The 19,096-nt window shown below is 35.6% G+C and overlaps 1 protein-coding gene across 2 annotated transcripts; it reads left to right on the top strand.

Annotated features, from left to right (window-relative positions):
* The first annotated feature begins 3,975 nt into the window (after window positions 1–3,975).
* LOC128982978 (retinol dehydrogenase 13-like) lies at window positions 3,976–18,443 on the top strand. Of its 2 annotated transcripts, none has more exons than XM_054402100.1 (7): window positions 3,976–4,303; window positions 10,525–10,690; window positions 11,137–11,245; window positions 13,126–13,271; window positions 13,673–13,841; window positions 16,877–17,084; window positions 18,272–18,443. In XM_054402100.1, exons 1-7 carry the CDS (start codon window positions 4,227–4,229, stop codon window positions 18,369–18,371), a joined length of 975 nt encoding a protein of 324 aa, XP_054258075.1. In that variant the 5' UTR covers window positions 3,976–4,226; the 3' UTR covers window positions 18,372–18,443. The 2 variants fall into 2 exon arrangements, with proteins under 2 accessions (XP_054258075.1, XP_054258076.1); XM_054402101.1 differs by lacking the exon at window positions 3,976–4,303 and adding an exon at window positions 8,126–8,166.
* The last annotated feature ends 653 nt before the right edge of the window (window positions 18,444–19,096 follow it).

Below are 19,096 nucleotides of genomic sequence, written 5' to 3'. Positions count from 1 at the left end.
AAACACTATATTGGGAGGGTAATTGTAGCAGCAACCCTAGGTACTTATAAAAACACCTAAAACCCTTGTGTTATTTTAAAATAAAACAGACTTAACTGAAACTCCAGTCAGGTAATTAGAAATTTGCTTAGTCTGCAGGTTTGCTGCGGCGGGGGTATTTTCTATTTTTATGCGCTATTTTGATTCTTTATTATTATGGCAAAAGCTATACCGGTATGTAAAGTGGTTTTTACTCTGATTCATCAACGGAAATTTTTTTTATACTATGGTGTTTTTGGTATCAACTTACCTGTACTAATTGGGAAAATTATCGAATATAAGAGGTAATCAAGACAAAAACTCTTTATATGGAGGTTATATCGTCTGACTCTTATCTTTATTCGATTCTGCATCAAAAATAACCCAAAAACATGTGTCACGTGCCTTTATTTCGTCAATTTGGAATTTTCGGTTTTTCAAAGTGATAATTCTCCCCCCCCCCCCCCCCGAAAAACACCCTTCCACCTAAAATTTGTATATGGACTCTTTAGATTCTTATTTCTTATGACAAAAGAAAAATGTTCACCAAGTTTTATCAACGGACCAATTTTTTTGTTATTACATGCCTATTTTACCTGTACTAATTAAACACTACAATTACGTGACAAATTAAATGTTATGAAATTTAAAACAAAAGTTTTGAATAAATTTTCAACATATGTTTTGAAATAAAAACAAAATAGAACTTTTCTAACTAATCTTGCATCGTTGATTATTTAGTCAATGGGGCTATTTCATGTTAAACATTCCTTGAGCACAACAATAACCTACTAATGTGAAGAAATGTAATCAAAGTAAAATAATTTTGTAAACTTCGTGAACATATGTTTAAAAAAACCAAAGCTTAAATGTTTCAGCCATTCTACTTCCATTTACTTTGATTTTAACCATCTCCCACGATTCTGCTAAATTTAATGCGCTTGGCTAATTTACATACAAATACACAAATTTGCAAATTGCACAGTAAAATTAATTTCAACATTCTAAGACATAACGACAAAAGTCTCAATTGTAGGTAACGTCATCCCTGGTTTTATATAGTACAGTATACAGTACATTGCAGAATTTACTGGCAAATGAGTTAAATCCAAATGTTATATTGCTTACTGGCTTAAAATCACGATCAGCTGTATTGAGGTAAACAAAAATCAACAGACAAATGGCTTCTAATGCTATTCTTATGGAGAACATTTTACGTTATATTATTGACTAAGTCAAAGGTTATATCTAATTTTGTGTTAAAATTTGGGGAATTTCACTATTTATCCTTTAATTTGAACCCTCTCCCGTCGTTCTACGACTACCCAGTCGCCCACAATTTTGACGCAAAGAATCGGCTTTCGTAATTAATATATAGATAGATATTTAATTTCCACAAAGTCAGTTAATGTAACCAATGCGTTTCGTTGAATTGAAAAACAAAGAACACAATTACATTAAACAGCTGATGTAAACAATATTATGTTCTTCGTAAGGATAACATGGGAACTTAAAAAGCCACTGTGGCAGAGGCCAAGAGACTTTTTCAAAAATTTTAGGCCAGTTTGCAAATCTACGCAACACGCTCTTTCCAATGAGACGTCAGTGGATAAAATCGGTTAAGAAATGGTGGAGGATTCAACCGACAAACTTCGTGTTCGCGTATTAATTATATAGATTTCATAATGTGCATGAAATGTTGGTGTGAAACCAACTTGTATAAAATTTAAGCTAAATGGTTTAAGTTACCTGGCTTCGTCAAGTGATCCTTCTTCAGTATTACACTACTATAGTTTCGGACTTGAAAATAAGTCCATCTTCAGAAAACGTCAATAGGTCATCTAACCAAATTGGTTAGATGACCTATTGACGTTTTTGTTAACCTGAAGATGGACTTCCAGAGGCTACCTCACCATGTATACCTTTGAAGTAGAGACTATATTTATTCCCAAAAGGTATCAAACGCCAGCTCCTGATCAAATCTTTTCTATCACTTTAAAGTTTGTTCCGTGTTTTTAGTCTTCACGTACAGAGACTTAAATCTTTGTATTAAATTGTTAGCAATCATAAATCGTGGACAGAATCTTCCACAAAAGATAAATACAATATAGTTTAACACCCTAGAACTCCTAAAAAAAAATATGTTTTGTTAAGGCTTCGTCATAATGTTAAAAATACTCAATACAACAAATTCATTAATTTTACATATGTAAACGTTGATAGTTGTGTGCGTATTGTATTTTAATATATCTTCTGTATACATCTAGTCCTCTATATTTTCTGTGTACACAAATGCTTCTGTATACACTTTTTTGCAACTCACAGTAACTGAGAAATATTCTAAACTGGTGAACTGTTTTTATAAATTTTTGCCATTATTTCTCAACCCGTGCTTAAAAAATTAGTGACTTGTGGATAAATCCAGATACAAAATTTAATCTAAATCGGACCACAGGTTTTGTCTGTAGCTCTGTATCTGGATCATACAAGTGTGTATTATATAACCTGATATTAGTCAAAATATGTTTTATTCTATGACGTTTAATTTAATTAAACATAAAAGTCATGCTCCCTCCATTTTTAAAGTATTCAGTCCAAAAATGTAATAAATTTACTTGTGCATACATATTTATTTCGTTTTAATAAATAATTGAGGTGATGCAATACACTTATGTAGGCAGTCGCAGCAGTCGAAGCCGGGCATAGCGCCTAGAGTTTCACGAATGCAAACCGCGCAACGAGTAGCTAAATGAGCCGTAGAGTAAGTGAGCCATCTAATATTTTGAAGAGGGTTCACTTACTCTACGGATCATTGTGCCAATGATCTGTAGTGTAAGTGAGCCATCTAATATTTTTCTGCAGGCTCGTATAGTATACGAGCCTATTCCTATAATTTATATTATTCATTATTTTGGCTCGTATACTATACGAGCCGATTCCTGAATTATCAAATAATTCGTAAGCTTGGCTCATAGTCACTATGATCTGTAGAGTAAGCGAACCTTCCTACTGTATTTTTAAATATAATACACGAGGCTCATAGGCACAATGATTTGTAGAGTAAGTGAACCCTCTTCATTTACTTTTTATTTTCGATAGGCTCGTATAGTATACGAGCCTGTAGTGCAAGTGAACCTTCAATATTATTTAAAAAGCTCGTATAGTCTATGATCTGTAGAGTAAGTGAGCTGTCCCCGTTTTTAACATACATTGATACATTTTTACTTTCTCCCCCTATGGTATATGGAGAAAGTATTGTCATAGACTAACCAACGTTGTTTATTGTTTTCGTCAAAATTTTCGAGTTTGACTTTTGAGTGGATATATTCGTTTTGGGTCCCCCTGGACCCTGGACCAAAAAAAGTGGTTTTCGAAGTGATGTCTGTGTGTGTGTGTGTGTGTTTGTGCGTGTGTCTGTATGTCTTAAAATAAGTAACTATAATAGTAACTTAGTAACGTAACTAAATAACAAATGCAAGTTATTAGTCAACATTATGAAACAAGAAACTGAAAGTTATACTAATATTTTTTAATTCACTACTTGTAATTTCCTTTTTATTAGCTTTTTATTATGAAACAAAAACTCACAATCTACAAACTATTATTTTATTATGAAACCAAATTTTACAAGTTACAAATTACAATCTAATATTAGTTCGTAATTTGTAAATGATTACTTTGTGGTTATGAAACAGAAGTGAACAAGTTACAAACTACAAAGCCAATAATATTAGTTAGTAAAATTCATTATGAAACGGGCCCCAGGCCGCGGCAAAGGTGGCCGTGACTCCACTCATGTTTCTGCTGGCTGAAGAGTGAAGCGCTGAAGCTTTCTGCTACAGCACCGCTACCAGCTGATTAACTACCGGTCTCCCTCCGGGGCCTCCGGTCAAAACCAAAAACCAAAACAAAAGCTCTTGAGCTCTTGAGTATTTGAGTTCATCAGTTCAATGAGTTCACTCCCATTCCCATTCTCTACTTATACTTAGGTTATGTAGAACTAATTTATTGTTTTGTAAAGTTATAATTCGTAAATCAAGTTGAAGTGACTATAATTTGTTAAAAATTGTTTTTATCCTCTAAGAATAACGTCTACAAGCTCCCTCGGTATATGTTTATCAATAAGTTTGTATCGTGAAATAACCAAATTACCACCAAATGCAATAAGGTAGTCTAGGCAACTTGCTAAACTCTGGCTAAAAATTAAAATGGTAATAAATATAGCTAAGCCAGTAGTAGTTGGAAGTTTTATTGGGACATGTGTTGCTGGGGCTTTTTTAATTAAGTAAGTATTGTAAAGCTGTTAGTTGGGTTGCAGTTTTTTAGTGCTACCCTAAAATCGATTAAACCAAAATGGTTGATTAACAATTGGCTGCACTTAATGGTTCTTATATCCGTATGATGAAATCAATTTTAAATCTATATTTAGCCTAAGTTACTCCTGGTTAAGAAACTGCACCCGATCAATAACCAAACTGATTAATAGTAGTTCATTGAGTTTGAGTGAATACTCTCAAAGTCAAGAGATTTAAATGATACACTATGGGCCCAAGAGATGATTGTGCTCCTCTCCACTTACCTTGTGAGTGAATTCTCTTCCTTGCGCCCCCAACAGACCTAAAACTTCTTGCCCCCCTTGATCATGGCCCCCAGGATCATTTAACTTTATAAGAGCGGCCCCGGATACAAGCAATTATAATACCAACAATAATATTTACAAGTGGCTTAACACGTTCACTACCGACATGTTAATAGAATTCCTTCACCACAGACCATAGAGTCAACTATGGTTGACGTAAAGATTTTTGTCACAGATTGGCGACAACTATCAGGTTAGTTGAAGCGTAGTATGAACTCACTGGACCGATGTCGACTATTGTTGGCGCCAACATCCATACACTTTTTGGCTTGTTACAAATGTACAATTTATTATAAATCGACTTGGTTGTTAGTTGTAAGTTTATTTGAATATCCCATACATATGCTGTTGGCTGTGAAAGTAGGCTCTAAAGTATAAATTAAAGGTCCATGTGGGTGATTGTTTTCTGCACAATTTTGGTAAGTTAACTTACTTTCCGGTTAAAGGGAACATTCGGTAGAAGATCTTTCAACTATAGAAGATCTTTTTAAATATCGATATTTATTTTTTCCTTTACGTTCCGTATTCCTTCTGTTTTTATATCTTCAAACGCATTTCAATTACAAATTGACAACTGATCTTGCTAAGGCAAAAATTATATATAGCCTATAGGTAGGGTACCTAACTAATAACTGATATATAGACTAGGTGGCGTTCGCAGAGGCATCCACAAAATTGAGCGGAGTCATCAAGGGTTCATATTATATTGTTTTTGTCATACTGCAGTAAAAACAGTCGTTTTTAATGCATGCGTTGCGGGTCTAAAGTAGCATTTTTCTCTTTAGGGAGTAAAAATAGTTTTTAGCCTCTATGGAGTAAAAATCAGTTGTTGTCAACTCAGTTGTATATTTCGATTGTAAACGATTGCATGTATTTAAAATATGTATCGATTCGTGCTTTGTAATCATTTAAACCTACACAGTCTACAGTCTCTTCTTACCGTAGCATTTTAGTATTGCAGATACATTAATCCATTCCCACACTCAACACTGCTCACCTTTACTACTTCCTTCACCACCCCCTACGTCGTAGACCTGTTTCCCTCTCTTCCCATAGCATTTTAGGATTGCAGTTACATTAATGTAATTGCCGAAGACAGTTCCCACACTCTGCACAGCTAGCCTTACTAATTGCTTCACCATTTCATACGTCATAGACCTGTTTCCTTCCCTTCTCATAGCATTTAAGATTACAGATACATTTATCTAACTGCTCAAACGGTTCCCCCACTCTGCACTGCCAGCCTTCAATACCTCCTTCACCACGTCCTCCGTCGTGGGGCCTGTTTCTTCCCTTCTCATAGCATTTTAGGATTGAAAATACATTAATCTAACTGCCACAGACGATTCTCACACTGTGCTCATGCTTTACTATTTCCTAAGCCACTTCCTACGTTGTGGACCTGTTTTCATCACTTTCCTACATCATTTTAGTATTTTAGATACGTTACTTTTAGATTACGTTGCAGATACCTTAATCTAATCATCACAAACAGTTCCCACAGTCCAGACTGCTTGCCTTTACTACTTCCTTCACCCCACTTCCTACGTCACGGACTTGTTTCCCTTCTTTCCCATAACATTTTAGGATTGCAGATACCTTAATCTAATCGTCATAAACAGTTCCCACACTCCGGACAGCTCGCCTTGACTACTTCCTTCACCACATCCTACATCACGGAAATGTTTTTCTCCCTTCCCATAGCATTTTAGGATTGTAGATACCTTAATCTAATCGTCATAAACAGTTTCCACACTCCGGACAGCTCGCCTTGATTACTTCCTTCACCACTTTCTACGTCGCGGACCTGTTTTCCTCCCTTCCCATAGTATTTTAGGATTGCAAATACCTTAATCTAATGGTCATAAACAGATCCCACGCCCCGAACAGCTCGCCTTTACTACTTCCTTCACCACTTCCTACAACGCGGACCTGTTTCCTTCCCTTCCAATAGCATTTTAGGATTGCAGATGCCTCAATATAATCGGTATAAACAGTTCCCACACTCCGGACAGCTCGCATTGACTACTTCCTTCACCACTTCCTACGTCGCGGACCTGTTTTCCTCCCTTCCCATAGAATTTTAGGAATGCAGATACCTTAATCTAATCGTCATAAACAGTTTCCACACTCCAGACTGCTCACCTTTACTACTTCCTTCACCACTTCCTACGTCACGGACCTCAAGCTAGTGTCGTAATTTGATTATATTTATGATCCATACCGTTTCTGTTCTAATATCTGTGGAATAATGCTATCAGCTATTTCTTTATTTAATGCATTCAAAAGTCAACAGCTGATCATATGTCTTTGTTTATGTGTCAAATACTGCTTCCATAAGGATTACATTGAAACTTTGAGACCTAGTGGGGCGGATTCCTGAGAGACTTTTTTAACGCCATATAGATGTTGGCACTCACTGATATGGTCTTTATCACCATGCAAAATTTGAAAACGATTAATTCAGCCGTCTAGGAGGAGTTTGCGTATTACGAAATGGCATAAGAGTCGACGTATAAGAGCTTCGCTCGCTCCGCTCAATTAAGAAATGAAACTGTCCTAAATCAAACTTGCTGTAGGCCTACCATTTCAATATTCAGTTTGATAACAGAAAATGCATGTAGGGAATATCATACGGAATTTTGAAATGATACAGAAAGTTTTGTTAGTTTTTAGGTTAGGTTAGGTTAGTTAAATACAGTATATCAACTTTTTTAAATTGTTTGTTGATACTGAGCCATATTTATTTATCTTATTTGTCAGCTGATATGTTTCAATTTGTTACCTGCATACTACATGCATAATAAGTTATCGATATATTGGATCGAAAAATAAAATATTGATAAACTTAGCCTTACTTATATAAATAAAATCGTCAATAGACCTTATAATGAATGTTCCATTTTAAACAGGAACAAGAGGTTCTACCCGTTAATTCACGGGCCTACAGAAGCCACCGTTAAATTAATTTAATCAACTTTGACTTTATATCAATATACTAGATGTAACCCGCGGGCTTTGCCCCGTTTAACTTCTTAATTTTCAAGATGATCTCGTTCGCGTGGCTCAATCACGTCCTGACGTCCTGGTTGAAGTTCGTTCGCTACGCTCACTCACTTTTAGGTTAGAGCTCGTTCGCTGCGCTCACTTGCCTTCAGATTAACTCGTTCGCTACGCTAACTCGCCTCCAGGTTGAAGTTCGTTCGCTATGCTCACTCTTTTGGTTGCAAATTAGCTGTGGTCATAAATGTAAAAGAAATAATAGTGCTGCACCCTGTTGGTAATCCTTGTAACTTTAATGCTATTGAACATCATAGAACAGAACCAACTTGTTTAATTGAAACAGCTGTTAAGATTCATTAATTCCATTTAAATATGAGTACTCATAAGGTTAACATGGGAAACTCCAGAGCCACTGGGGCGGAGCCCAGAGGTCGAAGGGTAAAATTCTTTCTTAGTGAGCGTCTACTACCCAAAAGGAAGATGCCTGCCAAGTTTCAGGTTCCTAGGTAGGTCTTATGGTTTCTGAGATTTCGTGATGAGTGAGTGAGTGAGTGAATGAATGAGTCAGTGGTATTTGAGCTTTATATATATAGATAAGGCAACTGTTGTAGTTTGCGTGTTTATGAACATATTTTGATCATATTTGGAAAATACATTAATTTCTTACTAAACTGTTAACATTTTACAACAAAATAGGGAATAAATGTGATATTTTTAAGGCGACATTTTAATGTAAATCTAATTAGGCAAATGGAAATTCGCTTAGTCTGCAGGTTTGCTGCGGCTGGGGTTTTTAACTTATATCATGAAAAAATATCATCATAACCTACTACTAATGAATAAAGTCATACATGCTCAAACAAAGTAAGCGATCGACCAATTTCAACTATAGTTGAGGACAAAACAATTTATTTTAACTAGTGTACCTGTTGCTCGAATTCGAGCAAATTGCTAAGTATTACAGGCGTTATTTTAAAACGAATAACAGTCATAATTTCTAATGACTTCAAAATTTTCGACTCAAAGATTATGGAAATACTCAATAAGTGCATAACAGATCAATATAATCAACATTTATTGTAAATAGTGTTTTCTACAAATAACCTTACTCATAGCCACAATAGGTTTCCAGACACATTATGTGTCCAAAAGGCTAACAGCACGACTCCCTTCTCCATACCGCCTTGAGCGGAAGGGATCATTGAGATTCGCTCTAATCTTTCCTCTCCCCTTCATGGGCAAGTTTTCATTCCTTTTCTTTCTTAGATTTTTTTTGTTTCTTTTTTAAATTTTAACGCATGTAGGCCTATGTATCCCTGGTTTTTCCTATTTCCCTAGCTACTTTTCTAAACGTCTCAATTGTTTCCTTGTCACTCATCATCTTTTATTTTCTCATCTCTAAACCTATCTTATCCAAGACTTCTTCGCCTGTTCTCTCCTATTTGTCTCCTGAAGTGAACAATTTATAAATACGTGACTCGGGGTTTTTATCTCTCCACATCTACATACTTCCTCTTCCACCTCATGAAATCTCCACAAATTCGCCTTGAAATTTTCCATGTCCTGTGACAAACTGCGTTTCATAATGGCCCATCTCCCAATCTTGTTCCATTTTCTTTCTGATGTAAGGTATATATCCGAACTTTTTTACGTTATTTACATTAAAACGTTTACCTTTAAAACGTTAACAAAAAACACTCTGCTCCCAACGCATTTGCCACTTATCTCCTTTCTTCTATTTCCGATGTAGTCCTACCCACCTCCTTGTCTTCCAAAATCAACAGCTTATGCAGGATTATCCAACAGTCCTAAATTGAATGTGAAATCTTCAGGCGGCTGTTGGAGAGCACACTTAAACCCAACACGGAAGGGTGCTTGCTGTATTCGGCTATCAACGACAATAGTATTTTTGTATTTCGTTCGCGTCTACCAGTTGAAGTTCGTCGGCCTCCTCCTATTGGCCGTCCTGTTCATTGTCTTAGTCTCCATTATGTCGAACGTTTTTTGGTTATGTTTTGATTTTGTGCAACATTTTAGTATAACCAGCTGTTTCAAATATTAGTGTCGATTTCAAAGTATTCATCTGTTAAAATGTAAACAAACATTTTCTCCCTAAGAATCACATGGGAACTTTGAAGGCCACTGGGGCAGAGCCCTGATGGAATTCCAAAGTTTTTTTTTGTTTGATGGCAAAACTACATGCTAATAAACAAGACCTTTCTAACGACACCTTGGACATGGTGATCGGTAGCACCACCACTCCAAAACAATTATGACAAATATGCCTAGCATATTAAATATAGGGTATAGATACATGATTAATTTTTTTTGTTTTAAGTACTGCAATTTTTGATATAAATACCTCGTTCTGAGCCTAGTTGATCAGAAAAACGAATAGAAAAGATTGGTCTGAGCGGGTATGTTTAATTCTATAAGCTTGGTCCAAAATGGAGATCTAGCCCGCAGGTTAGGGCAGAGACTTAAACTCTTGCGTCAACTATAGTTGATGATCGGTAGCAAACGTGTTAAATGATTGTTATAATTAAAGAGAATGAGAATAAGAATTAGGTATTTGATTGCATAAACAGCATTAAATTTGCAAATTCATGAAAGCTCCTTTGTTTGTTTTGATTAAGATTTATTACTATCATTACATAGATGAGGACCAGGGAAGTATTTTTCTAAGGAACATTAAACTTTTCCTTTAAAAAGAATGTTAGTTACCGGATGATGTTATTGTCCAAACAACTAACATTGCATCAATCGAAAATTTTAAATCTGTTGAATCAACAGTTTTGATGTAACAGTCACAAATGGGCTTCTTATTAATATTGAGATTAAAAGTATGTATTTACAATTTACAGAGATTATTTTGGAGGGAAAAAATATGAGGGTGAGGAGCTTGTCGAAGGAAAAGTAGTGATAATTACAGGAGCAAACACTGGGATTGGCCGGGAAGCAGCTTTGGAACTGGCCAAAAGAAAAGCTAAAGTGGTAATGGCATGCCGGGACATTGCCAAGTGTGAAAAGGTAAGGTTTTACCAAAAGAGTAAGTTTGGCCTAGGTCTATAGCATATCTAGTCTCTAAGATTTACACTGTAATAGGTGTACTATAATTAACATATCCATAGTATTCATTGAAATTTTAAAAATTCCATTATGTTGAGGAGCAGGAATTAGTGAATCTCTGGTGCTGGTGTAACGGGTTGTTGGCGGCTTGTGTGAATGATTCTATTCAGGGGATTGATATTGAATTTCATCAGGTTTCCTATAGGTTTTTTATAGGTTTCAGGTATCCTATGTCATTACTCATTTTATTTTTTTTTTATATATAAGAATAGTCTTATTTATGTTTAGAGGTTAAAGGGTAGAGAGAGAGGACTTGTAAATCTTAATTTTGCCTCTTAAATAAAGACATTTTCCAGTTCATTAAATTTATTTTGAGTCTGAACATTGTTTGCTTTTACTTGTTTCAGGCACGTGAGGATATTGTATTGCAAACAAAGAACAAGTTTGTCTATTGTAGATCATGCAACTTAGCTTCTCAAGAGTCAATCAGAACATTTGCTGATCGGTTTAAAAAAGGTAAACAACCAAAATAAATGCCAATGTTTGAACAAATATGTAACTTAAAGAATAATCTAACCACTAGGCATATAATGCAATTGACTACAGCAGACATTGGCTAATCACCAGTATGTTCAGTCAGGGCTTTGGCAGTGCCATTTTACAAAGGGAGGATTGTATATTACTAATAAAATTGAGACTAAAGGCCACATAGGGTTGCCCTTGGAAAGGACTGATTCAAAAGTTGATTTGTATCAGGCCATTTTCTGACTACACCAAAATTCAATCAATCAATTAAGATTAATTTAAATTGAGACACCACTTAGGTGCGTATTTTAACCCAAATATGAGTGAAGGATGAGTGTCCCCAGAATCATAGACTAACCGACACAAGTAGACTTCTCATCCCATTGTATATTTTGAAGCTAGTTTTATGTGTATAGTTCATATCCGGTGACACCAATTACTAGTGTCAAAAAAAATTTGTATCTATTATTTTAGGGTTAATTTCATAATTTTTGCTTTACCGTACTGTTTTGTTAAATAACTAGGAGACAAGTTATTGTTTATCATTAGATCGTTTTAGTTAAACAAGGTTTTAACACTTTTACCGAAAATCCGGTCTGACAGGCCCACGGGAATTTTCACAAACGCATGTTGGCAACACTATTTACTTGGGGGATTCCAATACCCCTTTTCCTCCCCTACCTGTTGATATATTGTTTGTTCATTTTGGGTGGGTGCCGTGACCTTGACAGGTTGTCTGTTCATAACATGCCCGTCTCAGAAGCCCAGCATTAGTGTATTTTAAAACGGGTTCTCACAGACCGGGGGTTTCGGTTAGCGTCAGCCTGGATAGGGTTTCAGTACTAGTGTTAAATGACTGAAATAACAAGAAACAAATTGTAAACAAAATCCTGTACAGTGCATCGGACAGAACTATAGCCTACAATAAAATTATTTGTATTTTTAACAAACAAAATAAATATTTTGTATGCCATGGCCATACAAAAAGGAAATGTGTATCATTGGATCCTCACCCACAGATGACACATTTTACAGGTGATTCAGATAATTGTTAAAAAGAGCCAGGGAATGTGAATATATTACACTAAGATCAGCTCTTCCAGTAGGAAGATTATTATTATTCAGATTATTTAATGCTGGGTTAAGCAGGGTTTTCCTAGACGCAGAAGAGGAGAGCAGAGAGCAGAGGGCGGAGAGCGGAGAAACTATTTACATGGCATTCCGCTCCACCTCCAGGAAAACAGTAACATTAAATTACCTAAGACAAGAGGAGTCCGCTCTCCACGTTCCTCTCTCCACGCCTAGGAAAACCCAGCTTTAGGGTTTTGACATACCAACATAAAAGTGCACGTCGTTCTGCGAGACTGGAGAGTTTATCTAGCAGACAACCATTTCCTCTTTTTCCTCCATCAGAGAAATCATGTGGTACGTAATATACCAGCGGCCTCTGATGGGTCAGTTCTAAAACACCAGTCAGCAGCTATGGAATGATAGTGGGTCCATTGAATAAAAAATATTCTTCAATTGTGTATCAGTTGTTAGATTATATTACATAATAAGCAAATAATTTATTCTGTGAGGGTAAGTTTGTTTGATTTTGATGTTATAAGGTAAATAGTAGGTTGATGTGTAAATTATTATCTGATGTGCACTTTAAACCAGTGACCAATCATTCTGGAACCCAAGACTCTTTCCCCGGGGCGGTACCGGTGAGTAAGTCACCAGATTAACAATAGATGTTCCCAGAATGCACCCATTGTTGTCGATAATCTTGAATGACATAAGAGAATAAAATAAATCTACTTTTCACTAGCCTATATAACTGTATGATTTATAATAACAAATATTGAGTATAGTGTATTTTTGTGTAGAGCACCAACGATTAGATATATTAATCAACAATGCAGGAGTAATGAGATGCCCTTTCTCAAGAACTGTTGAGGGAATAGAAATGCAACTTGGAGTGAATCATATGGGACACTTTCTCCTTACAAACCTACTTCTAGACAGACTCAAGGTATGATCAACATCACTGTTTTGTCTATGTCCTTTCTCTGGTGTTGCAAGTGCAAATATTGAATATTGATAGGATAGGAATGTTGTTTCTCAAAACCAGTATAACTATAAAACAAGTTTGATTTCTGACGTTGTAATGGAAAAAGACAGAGTTTTTTTCAACACGTTTACAGAACCTTCTTTTTCTTAAGCCAGCAACAATTTTTTTGCTATGATGAAAATTTGCTTTGCAGCCATCTTTCAGAATCTCAGACTCCCCATTTCAAACTTTATTACAATTAATTCGTGGTTTCCAGCCCAAAATACCACAACTTATGTGGATGTATATCCTGTAATCAATTTAGGTTTCTAGCACTACTCTGCATCAGTTAATACAGTTTCTGTTCCCAAATTATGTTTCAGGAAAGTGTACCAAGCCGCATTATTAATGTATCAAGCACAGCCCATAAAAGAGGGAAAATAAAAAAGGATGACTTGAACAGTGAAAAAAACTATGACGCAGGTGAAGCTTATAACCAAAGTAAACTTGCCAACATATTGTTCACAAAAGAACTGGCCATGAGATTACAAGGTAAAATAAGACTCCTGATGATTTCAGATAATAGGCTATAGTAAATCACTATGGTAATACGACTGTGGTAATAGGATCTTACCTATTTAGGGGAATAGATGATTTACAGGATGTATACCAACCGAGAAACCAAAAGAACACGAACAAAAATTAAATATGGAGGGGCCTGAAAAAACCGGGACTTTAGGAGCAATTCGGAAATTTGTATTTTAGCCTCGGTAGAAGATTACAATCGTAAAATAGGTCTGTGAAGTTCGCGCAATAGATAAAATCACACATTTTCCTGATCGCAGAGATATGACGACGTTTCCGTGACCTCGGGAGACGACAATAATGTCTACATACCGCGGGAGATCCCCCAAATTTTGCAGCAATTGCGGATGCGGATGATAATGTTTCCTTGACCGCGAGACACTATGATAATGTCTATAAACCGCAGGAGACGTCCAGGAATTTGCCGCAATCGTGAAAGATTGTGATGATGTTTCCATGACCGTGGTAGACGACAAGGATTTTTCAATGATCATGAAATACTGTGATGACATTCCCGTGACCGCAGAATACGACAATAATGTATACATACTGTGGGAGAAGCCCTGGAACTTGCTGCGATCGCGGACGATGATAGTGTATCCGTGACCGCGAGAGACGACAAGTATTTTGCCGTGATCATGAAATTAATAGCCTACAATATTCTTTATTCATAATTATTTCTCAGATTTAACATGATTTCCGCAGTGGTAGATGGGTAATAACAGCTGCCACAAAGTTTGTTGAGTCTATTATTGATAGTTTGGACAGTAAATTAAAAGTGGTAGAATTATTTATGGATTTAAGTAAAGACTTTGATTCAATATCACATGCCCTTTTACTTTCAACGCTAAGCAAATTAGGGATAAAGAACAATGCATTAAAGTTACTGAAGTCTTACCTTTCCAACAGAAAACAGTTTGTAGAAATAATTCACCAAAACAACAAAAACAATAAAGTTCATTACCGATCCTCTATTAGAGATGTGAAATTTGGAGTGCCTCAGGGGTCCATCTAAGGCCCTTTATTATTCATTTGTTACTTTAGAGACTTTCCCTAACTCACTGACTTGAGTGAACATTGCCTATATGCCGATGATACTAATTTGAAAATCACTGCAAAATAAAACGATGAAATTGAACTTAAGGCAAATTCCGATATAGCAGTGTTAAATATATTTTTTTGTTCTAATAATTTGCTTCTTAATCCAGATAAGACAAATTTAATTAGTTTTCTAATTCGAGAATTAGGGGATTAAAATAAACCTATCATCAAACTCGAGAACACAGAAATTCTAAGTATGAGCAACATTAAATTCTTGGGATTGGAAATTGATAAAAATCTGAAATGGAACAGTCACGTTGAAAAGTTAATCTCATCAGGATTATATGATTTATCTAGATTGAAACCCTAATGTGAAAAACAAACTCTAAAAGTTATATATTTTTCATGTATCCACTCAAGTATATCTTTCGGGATTTCACTTTATGGTGCAACTAGTGATTACATCTTGAATTCTATTCTAAAAAAGCAAATGAAAGCTATTAGAATTATCTGCAATTTGGATTTTGAAACTTCTGTTAATAAAGAACATTTTAAATCTGAAAATATAATGACAATTTACGGAATTTACGTTTTTGATACAATTTTATCAGTAAAAGACAGACTTCATGATTTGGAACGAGTTTGGGAGAGTCATAATTATTTCACCAGAAATCGGGAAAGCCTTGCAATTGGCCACCATAGTCTGAAACTTTTTGAAAAAAAAACCCATGTATGCGGGATCAAAATTTTATAATAATCTCCCAATCGAAGATTACTCATAAGCAAGGCAATTTTTTCTTTATCGAGAGAGATGATGTTTTTGGAGAGATGGTGTTGACCTTAAGTGATGATGATAATGAAAATGATTAATTTAATGAGGAGTATTATTTTTTCAACACTAGCTAACTGAACTTTGGATCATTAGGAATATATGTGATGTATATTGATGTATACTTAAGCTGCAAGTCTTAAATTGGTTATAGTGGAACTAAACATTCACGTGGGAATTAATATAATGTTCACAAGGGAATCATTGACGCGGAACCTGGAAAAACTTTGAAAACCCAGGAAAAAACCTGGAATTTCACTTTGAAAAAATAGTATACACCTTGAACTAATTCCATTAAAAGGTAACTGTGCTAGTTTATATGTACCTTTTACACTTGAAAGAAAATGCCTGACAACTAAACTGTAAGTAAAGACGGTTTTTGTTTGGTTTTTTTGCCATTGTATACCCAACTATAAAAGTACAATAGGCAAACTCCCAAATGTTAATAGGCTAACATCAAAATTAGATCTTATTTATAATTTCCTTATTAAAGAATGGTACCAACTGCACTTGGACAAGAATTCCTTGATCTTAAAGTTGAATGCAATTCAGCTACAGAACTATGTCATTATTGCCACATGATTCTAGATAATGATAAACATTTTTATTTGTTATGAAACAACCACGACACAATAATAATGTTGAGGTTTAGACTGTTACCCTACAAACAGTAATGAACACACATCAAATTTCCTAAGAACGTAGGATATCTCGATATCTGTAATACTTAGATAATCTTTTATAATATATATTCAAGGTAAACTTCCATCCACATGCCATTTATCCATTCACAAAATTTAGACCGTTTAAGGGGAAGGAAGGTTTCCTGGGTTCCCCAACCACTTTATAAAAATGAGCTTGAGGGAATGGGTTTGCTGCCCCTCAAACTGCCTAAATTTTTTGAAGGAGGCATAATCTCATAGAGTTTTGTGAACTTATGGATTTTTTTGGACGACTATTCAAAAGTTTTGATAGAACGGAAACAAGTAACGATGCCATATTCAACTATAGTCAATAACACCAATAGGTAAATTCGCTAAAACCAAGAAATCCTTTTAAAATCACAAAAGAGATTGAAGTTAGAAAAGTAGATTGTACAAGTGATTACACTGGTCTGATGTGCACTGTGCAGGTACTGGTGTAACAGTGAATGCAGTTCACCCTGGCATAGTGGACACAGAGATCACCAGGCATATGAGTATATTCAACAGCTACATTGCAGCCATCTTTGTGAAGCCATTCATGTGGCTGTTCACCCGCACACCCCAGCAAGGAGCGCAGACATTGCTCTACGCAGCTCTCTTACCAGAACTGGAAAAAGTCTCTGGTAAATATTTCAGGTGAGTTAACATGTACTACACACCAAGTTTAATATGCATGTAACATGTTATAAGATTTTTTACTACCTGGAAATGCAAAGTACAATAGCCTTTTGTAGTGCAAGCATTGTATCTTTGAGTATGTTGCCGTGGGTTGAAGATAAGTAAGAGAAAACAATGAAAGAAAATCGTAGTTGTTGATTTGCCCAATGCCCACACATTTGGCTTGTGTTTTAGGTTTAGTGTATTCTAAACTTGTTATACAATTTGGGTAATATTGAGGTGTATGAAGACTGTGAGCAAAAAAATATATTCAAGGCCTACCTTACAAAATATTTTTTAAATGGTAGTTTTCAAAGAAGTTTGTGCCTATTTCAGAGAGAATTAATCGCGTGGTTTTGCGGAGAAAGAAAAAATTCAAATAGTTTTGTTGCTGTGGCCACACTAGGTTCTCTTCTTCATTGTTGCCTCTTCTCTGCAAGCTCCAAATTTGCTCTTAAAACTCCTAATAAATATTTTATTGGTCCCTCAACTCCCAAGGTACCGGTACAGCAGATTATTCCAGTCATGGAAACGAATCAGTTATTTTAAACCATCATAGCAAAAAAATATATACATAAACATGTCCAGTCCAAATGCAATTAATACTAAAAAAAATATGTCTCCTTTCCCCTTCCACTATGGTTAGTTCTCTTTAACACTAATGCTGAAACCTTACCCAGGCTGACGCTAACCGAAACCCCCGGTCTGTGAGACCCCATTGGAAAATAATGGACCCCGCTTAGAAACACACAAACTGAAACCCTGGGCCTGTGAGACCCCGCTTTAAAATACTGTACACTAACGCTGGGCATCTGAGACGGGCATGTTATGAACAGACAACCTGTCAAGGTCACGGCACCCACGCAAAATGAACAAACAATATATCAGGTAGGGGAGGAAAAGGGGGGAGGTATTGAGGGAATGGAATCCTCCAAGTAAACAGTGTTGCCAACATGGGTTTGTGAAAATTCCCATGGGCCTGTCAGACTGGGGTTTCGGTCAAATTGTTAATCATCATTTTGTTTGTTCCACAAATGACATGAATAATCAATTATTCTTTAATTACAATTTCACGTGTACATTTTTAGCACAGTGTTGCGTCAAGGATTAACCTAGCTATCAGTTATTAGATGTCCTTTTAAGTTACAATATGACAAATGTTTCAGTAATTGTGAAGAAGCTGAAGTGTCACAGCAGGCAGAAGAAGATAAAACTGCTCTATGGCTTTGGTTAGTCAGTGAAAAGTGGACAAGATTAACTTCATAGTGTTTTAGGTTCACAAAAAAATAATATTTATTTGTAGTTTGAATGTATTAATAAATTCAAATTTTGTTACAATTACTTGGGGTTTTCGTATCCCCAAAAGCATCTCCCTCCTTTAAAAGCATACCTTATAAAAAAGTGTTTAATCAAAACTAAGAAGTGTCATGGGCCTTTTAACGGACGCGTTGCAGAAAGTCAACAGTCCCGGAAGGTCAAATAATTTATACCTGTGCCGCTAGGTCAAAAACTACAATGTTTGCAGTGTCTGTAGATCAAAAGTCCCAGTAAGTCAAATAGTACAGTCCGAGCTAAAAACGTAGTCTATGTTAAAGCAATTGACTTATTGGGAATTTGACCTAATGCAACAGCAGTTTTAATATAACGAAATAAGATAAAATATAAGTTCAGTTTCGCTGAGTCAACAGTGCCGGAAGGTCAAAAGTATAATCTGTTAAAAACAACGATAGTCCTCTCGACGCATGACTTCAATAATTTCGTGTTTTGGTTTACTTAAAGTTGTGCTAAAATTTTGAAATTTGGCACAGAGCTTCTTGGTTAGTCCTACTCGATGACTATTTTGTTGGAACTTTAAACTATTTACCGATCTAATTAAAAAAAAATTGAAAAATGTATGGTGAAATAGTTTTAAATCGTGATTTCTAACATGAAAAAGTTAGCATGCGAGATTTTTTTTTGTTTTTGGGTTAGAGTGGTTTTGTCTGTGGCAA

This window comes from Macrosteles quadrilineatus, unplaced genomic scaffold (assembly GCF_028750875.1).
Source record: "Macrosteles quadrilineatus isolate MER2022 unplaced genomic scaffold, UCM_ALF_1.0 Scaffold_1__1_contigs__length_201487025, whole genome shotgun sequence".
Lineage (NCBI taxonomy): Eukaryota > Metazoa > Arthropoda > Insecta > Hemiptera > Cicadellidae > Macrosteles > Macrosteles quadrilineatus.
The sequence above is the reverse complement of the archived record's forward strand: the minus strand, read 5'-3'. Positions and strand labels throughout refer to the sequence as shown.

Excerpts from the sequence above, each read along its gene's own strand:
- LOC128982978 (XM_054402100.1), top strand. The coding sequence starts at position 4,227 with ATGGTAATAAATATAGCTAAGCCAGTAGTAGTTGGAAGTTTTATTGGG. Across the intron at positions 10,691-11,136 it reads ACATTGCCAAGTGTGAAAAG|GCACGTGAGGATATTGTATT; the intron begins GTAAGGTTTTAC and ends TACTTGTTTCAG. Across the intron at positions 17,085-18,271 it reads GTCTCTGGTAAATATTTCAG|TAATTGTGAAGAAGCTGAAG; the intron begins GTGAGTTAACAT and ends CAAATGTTTCAG.